At 45.5% G+C, this 10,430-nt stretch overlaps 1 protein-coding gene across 2 annotated transcripts in view; it reads left to right on the top strand.

The window, feature by feature from the left end:
- Positions 1 to 5,717: 5,717 nt before the first annotated feature.
- MCU (mitochondrial calcium uniporter) overlaps positions 5,718 to 10,430 on the top strand; it is a 151,409-nt gene continuing 146,696 nt past the window's right edge. The window contains exon 1 of one of the 2 annotated variants that reach the window (XM_030569549.1): positions 5,718 to 5,886. In XM_030569549.1, the coding sequence (XP_030425409.1) occupies positions 5,767 to 5,886 (120 nt within the window). In that variant the 5' untranslated portion in view covers positions 5,718 to 5,766. The remainder of the gene's footprint in view (positions 5,887 to 10,430) is intronic. The other variant, XM_030569550.1, reaches the window with a different exon arrangement.

Genomic DNA, 10,430 nt, shown 5'->3' with positions numbered 1-10,430 from the left:
ATATTGAAAACATTTAAAAAAGAGTTGTTGAAATTTATTTTTTATATTAGAGTTAAAACCCAACTTCCAGATGTGGGTGCTGCAATAGATTGTCCAGAACTTGCAAAATCAGGCATTTAAATATCCAAGTACCAATCTAAGAGTGGGATATGGACATACTTTTTAGATGTTCACATTTGAAATTTCGACCCTGCAAAATCACTTATCTCTAGGGTATCTGTTGACACCATGATTTTATGTTTGTAAAGGAGCAGTTGCAGCTAGCATGAGGACTGGGCTAGGAGCACTGAGGAGCATCAATAGGCTCAGCGTGGGATTTCCAACTGTTGTGGGCGGTGGATGTACTGAGGTCATGCAAAAACAACGTGAAAATGGCCTGGGCCGAGGGACTTACTGGCCGCCGCTTCCAGCAGCTCCCATTGGCCCGGAGCAGCAATCTGCGGCCAGTGGGAGCTGCGATTGGCCGGACCTGCAGATGGGGCAGGTAAACACACCGGCCCGGCCTGCCAAGGGCTTTCCTTACACAAGCGGGTGACCCCTGTTTGAGAAACCTTGCTGTAATAGTACTGAGATCTAGAGAGCCTGTGAAAGTACACCTCTACCTCGATATAACGCTGTCCTCGGGAGCCAAAAAATCTTACCGCGTTGTAAGTGAAACCGCGTTATCACGAACTTGCTTCGATCCAGCAGAGTGCGCAGCCCCGTCCCCCCAGAGGACTGCTTTACCGTGTTATATCTGAATTCGTGTTATATCAGGTCGCATTATATCGGGGTAGAGATGCAGTAGGATTCAGAGAGATGATGGCACAGAGACCGGAGGGATGTAAAAGCAAAATCTTATCTATGCCATTCACCAACAGACTCTGGTCTGTATTTTTAGCAGTTGTCTGTCTTGCACAACAGCCCTAAATAATATTTGGAATCTATAAAATCCAGTGATTTTTTGAGGCTCACAGCAGCCTTAACACCTTTAAGCATTTTCTTATAATTCACTTCAAGGGGCTATACTTTGTCCAACTATCTCTCTGTCATTTACTTTTTACCCATGAGGTAAAAAAAATCAGAAGTTCTGGTTAAAAAAATGCCCATTCTGACTACTTCAAGTTGGGGGAAGCCTAGTTCTCAGTTTCTGTATCATATGAAGCCCAGTACAGAATTCAATTGTTGAGGAAAGTCTGTTCCAGGTAGTACCAGTTCATGAAAGCCCAATCTGGTATGTTCATGTGGTTAGGAAGTGGAATAAGGATGCTGAATGTCTTAATACTCATTCATAGACTAATAGATGTTTATGGCTGTGCCAAAGTGTACCAAAAAAAGCTTACTGCACTCTGTGAACATAAAAAGACTTTAAATGGGGAAAAAATTAACATACAGAGAAAGGCATATTAAAACTGGGAGTAAGGATGGAGTGGGGAGAAATCAGAAAGGTAGTTGTCCAGCACCATGGCAGATTTCAAAACATAGCAATAAGCTGCCTGCAGCTGATGTTGTTGTGATCCAGCTCCTGGCATCTCGCATAAACAGACTGAGAGAAATTCCAGAGTTTTACAATAAATCGTCCATGCAGAATGAACACTCCAATAAATTTTCATCAGGAAACCAATCATCTTGTGCTTTGGACTTCAAAAAATACATGATCCCATCTACTTTTGAGCCAAACGCTTTATTTTATTCAGAGCCATAAGAATATTGGTATGTGTGGGAACTATTTGTACATTAAAAATATATATTTTTGAACGCCCATCGCTTAATACAGCAATTCTGGGGCCACATTCAAAATCAAAATTAATGCTCTTATTTGCTTTCCAGAACATTCCATTTACAGAATTAAAAAAGGAACTATCAGAGTTACTGTAATAATCCATAGACAGGAAGTCCCTTCTAAGAAAAATAATCAAAGTAAATGACCTTTCAAGGAATTTCTTACACATTTCATCATATTAACCCCACATACATCAAAATCTTCATTCATAGCAAGATTTAATTAATATATTTACATATATCTTGCCCCCCGTCAAAACCCTGATGTTGCTAACCATCCCAAATTTTGCAGGAACATTCCAATTACCAGTTTCAATGGAACTCTTTTGCATTCTGCAGGGCTCACAAGATCACTGAAGAATAGCTGTAGGCCTCTGTAGCAGCATGTTGTCTAACAACAAAATGATGTTACATTTTGACTTCATTGCTCTGAGTTGTGATGTCATGTCATACCCTGATGCTGCTGCATTGCAACTCTGAGATGAAGTCAAAATATTTTCACACAGCAAAGCAATACTCTGTCAAAATACATTGATGTTGTGTTGTGATTTAATTTTTATTTGCAATGTCATGTTGCATAACTTCATGCTTTAAGCTACAATATTACTTATCACAATGATGCTGTCATGATCTCATCATATTAAGCTATGATATTGTTAGACTATGCCATGATACTGCTGCCCTTTGACTTTATTGCCTCATCGGTCTATGATATTGTAACGTCACATAGTTGTGCAATTTTATTGCATTCCCAATTCATCATATTGATCTCTGTTGTCATCTGGTTCTACCATCAGGTAATGACACAGTATTGTCATGATGTAGCTAGAGTAATTTCATCACTCTAGCTACATCATTACATCCATTCATGTGATGTCCTCATATCACAGTCATACTGTTGACTTCATTTGAGCGGTGATGCTGTTATATGGCTTTGTGATGTAGCTATGTCATGATTTCATCATTTTGAGCTTTGATGTGTCCAATGATGGTGCATTTCTACTACACTGTGACAACCACATTCATCTGTGATGTTATGCATTGAATTTTTGTGCTTCAAGGTATGATTTCATGATATCAAGTGCAAATATGATAAGCTGGTTTGCATTTTTATAGCTCTGAGCTGCAAGATCATCACTCCATGTGGTAGTGGAGTGAAATTATGTTGAGAATTCACAACTCTGAGATGTAACATCCTTATGTCCTATTGTGGCAGCATGCAGACACACTGACATTTCATGTGCTTGAGTTGTGGTATCCTCATATGTCATCATGACACGATGCTCCTGTTTGTGATTTCACCATTTGAAGGCCATCATTACATTTCATATCTATGTCATGACAAATCTAGCTTGCCAGACACAGGCCTGAATATGTCCGTATTGTAGCTTTCCCCCTCCTCCCCTTGCAGTTGAAGCACAGGTCCTATTGTGAAGCTTCTCCTGTGCTCTACTGTTACCCTGACCAGTAGATTGATCCTTTGCCTGGGCATACAGTCTGTCAACGTGTGTTGAATCCCTCCCTTCTATACCCCTCCATGCTGGAGGGGCCTTTTCCCTCCTGTTTAGCCCCCTTGCAGTACCTTTTATCCTGTGCCATGCCCCCTCCTCCTGCTCTCCATGTGTTCCTAGGAATCCCCTAGGAAACCCATTGGCCCAGCCAGACCTTGCTTTAAAAAATAGTTTTTAAAGTTGTGTGGGTTTAACGAGAGACCTTTCTCTTTACATTTTGCACAGAAAAAGGCCACACAGCCCTCTTCCCTCCCCAAGGAATGCCTGCAGCTGCCTCTGCTTAGAAGCCAGCATCTGTTGCTGCTTTTTGCTGCTGCCAGCACCACATAGGAACATCCCAGAATGCACTGTGGGAACTGGCACAAGGAATAGGAGAAAGCTACTTTGGAAAGAGTATTGTTCCAATGCCTTTTCCAGAGACCTCTCTCAGGCTTGTGGGCAGAGAAAAAAGATGATCAAAGTAGGTTAATCATGGAGGCTTATGTGGATTGGAGAACTTCTCAGCAGAAATGCTCTTGGATGTTGGAGAAGTGGGGTAGAAGTGAAGAATCTACAGACACTCTCTCATTCCGAAGTCTGGGAGGAGGCTGAGCTGAAGATGCTCTTGGTGGTGTCCTCCCCGAGCTGTGTGTGTATGTGTGTGTAAAAGAAGAAGAGCTTAGTAACAGCCTTCCTCACTCCACGGTCTTGAAAAGGAGCCTAGAAATAATATTGAGGATAGGATTTGCATTGTTTGATTGCAAATCAGTTCAAAGTCTCTTGACCCAAGGACCTCTTGATGCCAGCTGGCAGAGGGCACCAGGGTACATAGGTTTACTGGGATCCCAGGAGTTTGGGGTGCAGGAGGGGGCTCCAGGCTGGGGCCAAGGGATTCAGAGTGTGGGAGAGGGCTGTGGGTTGAGCAGGGCCGGCGCTACCATTTAGGCAGCCTAGGCAATTGCCTAGGGTGCCAGGATTATTCGGGGGGCTGCATTTTGCTGGGCGGGCGGGCGGCGGCTCCGGTTGACCTGCCGCAGGCATGCCTGTGGATGGTTGGCTGCTCACGCGGCTCCAGTGGACCTCCCGCAAGCATGCCTGCAGCAGCTGCAGCTCCACCAGAGCCATGGACCAACAGACCCTCCGCAGGAATGACTGCGGCAGCTCCACCGGAGCCACGGGATCAGCCTGGGGGGAAGCGAAATGGCCATACGCCTACAGTGTGAGAAACCCTAGCACCGGTCCTAGGGTTGAGGCAGGCAGTTGGAGTGCACGAGGGGGTGAGGGCTCTGGGATAGGGCCAGAGATGAGGAGTTCAGGGTGTGGGAGGGGGCTCTGGGCTGGGGCTGGCGGTTGGTGTGCAGGGGGGAGGTGAGGGCTCTGAGCTGGGGCAAGGCATAATGCAGGAGAGGGCTCCGAGTTTGGGGGGGGCTCAGGGGTGGGGGTTGGGGCCTATGGGTGTGAGTGCTCTGGGCTGGGGGGCAGGCTCTGGGCTAGGGCCAGGTATGACGGCTTTGGGGTGCAGGAGGTGGCTCCAGGTCTGGGGAGCCTCACGGCTGGGGCAGAGGGTTGGAGCACGGGCTTACCTTGGGCAGCTCCCAGTCAGCAGCACAGAGCTAAGGCAGGCTGACTGCCTGTCCTGACACCGCGGTGCGCTCACTTGGAAGCGGCCAGCAGGTCCGCTACTAGTAGGTGTGTGTTGTGGGGAGGGCAGAAGGCTCCGCATGCTGCTTTCACCCGCTGCAGGCACTGCCCGGCCCCCCTCCAGCTCCCATTGGCTGGTTCCTGGCCAATGAGCGTATGGAGCCAGTACTCAGGGCAGGAGCAGTGCGAAGAGCCCTATGCCCCCCCAGGAGCCAGAGCTGCTGGCTGCTCCCAGGGCACAGCACGGTGCCAGGACAGGCGGGGACTAGCCTGCCTTGGCTCCACAGCCCCACCAACCCGAATGGCCCAGTTGGCGGTGGTGACTGGAGACGCCTGGGTCCCTTTTTGACCAAATGTTCCAGTCGAGAGCCGGATACCTGGTCCCCCAGCTGGGGTCCAAGAGATTTCCAGGTATACCAGGGTCCTTTTCTGGTCTACTACAGATAGTTGCCACTCCTCCAGGATTGGCCTGGAGTCTCCAGAAATTGTAAAGATTATGGCATGTGATAAAATCTCCAGGAATATCTCCAACCAAAATTGGCAACCCAAATTACAAACCAATTTTTCTGCACTATCCACGCTGTGCCGCCTGCCCGCTGTACAGGAGCCCGCCCCCGAGCTGTTAAACTCCCCGCGCTGTTTCCGGCCTCGCGGCCACCCCTTACTAACCGTCCCCGCTGATTGACATCCTATAGTCCCGCCTCTCATCAGTTTCCTCGCAGAAGGGAGCTAGACGAACATTAGCCCCGCCCCAGCTCGGGGGGGAAGCCCGTTGATTGGCTGGTGGTTGCACGCCTGCCCCGGCCTCTGGCAGCCCCGCGGTGCAGCCTGCCTGAGTGGGGCGGGGGCCGGCTGGGCTGCTTCCACTTGAGAGATGGCGGCTGCCGTGAGGAGATCGCTGCTGCTTCTCCTCTCGCGGAGCGGCGGCGGAGGGGCGCTGACAGCCGCCGGCTGCTTCCCCGGGCTGGGCAGGCACCGCCAGCAGCACAGGACGGTGAGGGCGGCAGGCGGCTGGGCTGTGCCCTTCAGGAGCTGCAGCGGGGCTGGGAGATGTGCGGGCAGCACAGCGGGGAGGCGGGAGCGCAGGGACCGCAACAGCCCCCGTGGGCCGCCGCAGTCGCTTTCTTCCCGTGCGGCAGCAGCAGCTCCGCACTGGCTGCGGGCTCCAGGGGAGCAGCCCGGCCACGTTCAGCCTCTCGCGGAGCCGGCGCGGCAGGCAGGGGAACTCGGGTCCCTCGGCGGGCGGAGCCGGCAGCTTCCATAGACACACAGGCACTTCCCGGGGCGGGGGCTCTGGCCCGTCCACAGCCCCGCGGGGAGCCCTGCTCGGTCAGCTTGGGCTTCCCCGGCGGGATCCCGAGAAGGGTCTCGGTGCCTTAGGCGTGTGTCTGACGGGAGAGCGCGCTCCGCCGGCCCAGGAGGGGCTGTGGGAGGAGGTGCTGCTGCAGTGACTGGGGAGAAGCGCTGCACTGTCCATTTCACCTCCTCTCCTGTCAGCGGGTCCCGGGTGGACCTTGATTCCCGGTCTCGTATTGCCTGGCAGAGGGGAAAGGTTCGGGGGACGCCGCAGGGGGGACCCTCGTGATGATGAGAGCTCCTTCTGGTTAGGGCTTTGTCTGTGGAGACATCCCGTGAGCTAGCAAGAGAGAGGGGGGCAACCATAAGTGACACGGGCCTGCTTTTGTTCTAATTGCATTTAGAAGTGCTGAGGAGTGGCACTGGGGCTTCCTTCTCGGCGGTCAGCAGAGTGTCTGTCTTCGGCATTGTCCACAATCCTGCGCGTTGGCCCCTAGCCAGTGATGTAGCATAGTTGTAAGAAGCTGGTCTCCCGCCTTCCCTCGGAGCAAAGTTGTATACTGAAAGCAAGCTAATACAGGCTGGTTGGTTTAACTGACACTTCCTCTTAAATATGTATTTGTCTGTAATGCTTAATCTGCTGAACATAGGGCAGAAAAATGATCCTTGGGGATAGGAATGAGGAAGATAGTGTGTAGGTTGTGGATGAGGGAATAATCAAGGCTAAGATGAGTCATGCGTAGTGTCAAAGTTGATGCTGAATTGATATCCCTTTTTGCATATGGCAACAAAGAATGCAGAGGTGAAGGAGTTAAACTATAGTATGGTCAGCCTTCCTTTGACCTTTAGAAACGCATCTCAGTTGTGTTAATGATACATAACAAAAAAAAATCAGCAATATTGACATGAGCTTTCCCACAGTTGTGCTGAACTTGTTTTATTTTGTTTTCTAATGTTATATAAACTGTGATACATTTTTAAATGTCCCAACAACATCCTTTCATTTACTAATATCCACTAATATCCATTGTTTTAAAAATCTTCTAAACCCCTGTTTATAATTTTTTTTGGGGACTAGGAAACCAACCTATGTTTCAATTAAACTGAGCAAATAAAATATATGCAAGGTATGAAGGTGGAAGGTGTGCAAAGCCAGCAGTGTGCTCTTACAGCTCAGTAAAGCAACTGTTCAACATTCTTAGCATTATGTTGTTGCATATCTGCTCTCTGCTGTAGTGATGGCTAATTCACGTGAAGTTTGAATTAAAAGTGCCTTGATTGTAGAAGGTCTGCATTTGTATCTTCCTCTACAGATCACTGTCTAAAATGAAGGTTAAATTCAAATGTAATGATGTACAGATAAGAAACTAAGAAAGTATGAGTCAAAGTAGAAGTATTAATAAAAAAGAGGCTCTTGTACCTTCTAGCTGAAAAAGGATAACTTTTCGATCTCATTTTACACTTGCAAGTTACAATCTGAAAATTTGGTACATGATCCCACTACTTCTCTGCCATCATCATTAAACAAACCCTGTCAAACTTCCCTTTCCCTCCACTGGCAGACTTGTTATTTGGATAAGTGGCAAATAATCTACATACAGCTATCCGAATAGGAAATCTTTGTACAGTTGTTAAGTAACAGGATAGTAAGTATTGTGGTAAAACAGATGACAGACAATTCACTTGTCAAATGATGTATAGGATTTTTAAAAATGAATGCCGTATTTTCTTCATTGCTACTTTTCAGAATGATACTAGTTTACACTGGGTTTAGGAAGTTTACGATATATTTAAATAAATGGTAAAACTACAAAATAGCTCTTTAAGGAAAGCTTGTTATCAGATGTATACAAGGGATATTTTTGAGATCTGTAATCAAGCTGAAGGAGAAGAATAAATCTCTGTGGCATCCTAATCTAGTGAGATGTTTGATTATACTCTGTTAGCAGTCAGTTCCTGGATGATGTTCTCAAACTGGCCTTGGAATATAAAGTAGCTTTTGATTGGTATGAATCTGGTGATGTCTTCATAGAAGTATTAGAACATCCAAATCAGGGGTTCTCAAACTGGGTGTTGGGACCCCTCAGGGGGTCACGAGGTTATTACATGGGGGGCCATGAGCTGTCAACCTCCACCCCAAACCCCCTTGCCTCCAGCATTTATAATGGTGTTAAATATATTTAAAAGTGTGTTTAATTTATTAGGGGGGATTGCACTCAGAGTCTTGCTATGTGAAAGAGGTCACCAGTAAAAAAAAGTTTGAGACCCACTGGTCTAAATGTTATTGGTAGCTGTAATCAATAGTGGGGGAGGTTTAGTTTAATTTTTAGATTTTTGTATAATTAATTTTTTCCTGGTTTTAAAAGATGTATATTGAGTTTTCTCTGACATATATTGAGTAACACACAAACATACTAAATTTGTGATTAAAATCATAAACACAGTGAGGGGAGAACATACAGACAGCAATTTTTTGTTTCATTATTTTCCTTTCAAGATCTTTGAACAATCATCCTGTGTATACAGTAGGTGGCAGTCTCTGTTTGGATAACTCCTGGCAACTGCTCTAACTTCTTTTCTGTTGCTCAAGTACATATTAGTATGTGGGTTTGATCCTCACAGCTAGTTGGGCCGTCAGTTAAGGACATGTAATTCACAAATAGATGAGCTTTTTGGGGGTAGAAGGAAAAAATGGGTACATTAGTGCTATAAGCAAATTAGTGGACTTTGTTTAGAGACTTAGTCAAGATTTTTGTAAAATACAAATTTTGCTTATGTCTGTTTGAAAAAGCCTATTAACTATATTTGTCTTCACTTGAAAACAAATTACTAACAGCACACGAGTGTGCATAATATGAAATTAATGAATGTGAGAGCTAAAAAATAAATTGGTATGGAAGGAAGTTTTTCATTTTTCAAGTTATCAAGGATTATTTCTACACAAATGAGTGAAAAAGAATTGCTAAAAATACCGTGGTATTCCTCAGTTCAGACTGAGTGTACAGAATACTCAACCATGAAATCTTCTCGCAGTTCTTACCTGACCACAGTTCTGTTATAAATCTGTCTATAATGATACCTGTGGATTTGCTGCTTTAGTGGAAAGTTGTAATTAATGCATGACTTCAGTTCAGAATTGGACATTCTTACCAATAGAACACCTTATGGATCATTAATTATAAATTTCAAGTGACATACAAAAATTAATATGTTTTCAAAGTATTGAAGTTTTGTTTAAGTATTGCAGCTTTCCCCTAGCTTTATATGTTACTTGTTTGTAAGACCAGCTCCTCTCATAAACTTTGATTTGGGGCATGAGTCATCAGAGCAGGGAGAGACTGGGTTGCATTTAATGAATATTCCTGCTGGCTTGATTCCAAAAATTGATATAACTCTAGTAGTTAATGCATTTCTCTTTCCAAATATGCCATATTTCTATTAATACTTTGTGTTAACTATTAAGTGTACTTGGTCCTGTATAAAACACAGAAAACACCGTGCTTACGACATTGTAAATACAAGATCTTATAGCATCTTAACTAAGCCCAAATTGGGTAAGATGAAGCTACTTGTGTGGCATGACCAATTATTTGTTGTTTAAATATCGACTCTCTCCATGTTACTCTGGCTCCAAAAAGGCAGTTCGTTGAAATTGTATTTCCTATTAAGTTTTCTAAAGGTGAATTTATTGCAAAGGTGACTGAAATCTATGTGCTGAATCTTCCTACTGACCAGGCTAAGAGTAGCATTCAACCAACAAACAAGTTTAAAAACAAACAAAATCCTACCACCTGTCTGGGTTCCATGTGCTCATCTGTGATACTCCACAATGTCTCATTGTGATATCTGAGCTGCCAGACTACTGCTGGAGTTATGAGCAGGCCCAGAGGGCATAGAATAAAAACCAGTCTTTCAGAACTCTCTCCTCTGTAATTGTAGAGGAGAGGGAGGACTTTGCCTGAACACTTTTGGCTGGCTAGGTGTTTGTAGTGGATTTTTTTTCCCTGTAGTTGTGATGTCTTATTTGGATATATGGTATGGTTTTGGCAACTCTGCCTGTGGGCCCTGAAGCATGACTTTCACTTATGCATTAAATCCCTATGTCCCTTCATTCTGGTTGGTTGGGGGCAGTTGCTACCGTGGAGAATTAAATGGGTTTTAGTGTCTTCTTCACAGGTCCTCCTTAATGTTGCAGTGAGTCTGGACTTTTACAGTGGATCCAGTCTGTGATATAAAAAATTG

The sequence above is a fragment of the Gopherus evgoodei genome, chromosome 7 (assembly GCF_007399415.2).
Source record: "Gopherus evgoodei ecotype Sinaloan lineage chromosome 7, rGopEvg1_v1.p, whole genome shotgun sequence".
Classification (NCBI taxonomy): Eukaryota; Metazoa; Chordata; order Testudines; family Testudinidae; genus Gopherus; species Gopherus evgoodei.
Note: the sequence above shows the minus strand (reverse complement) of the source record. Positions and strands in the feature narration are given on the sequence as shown.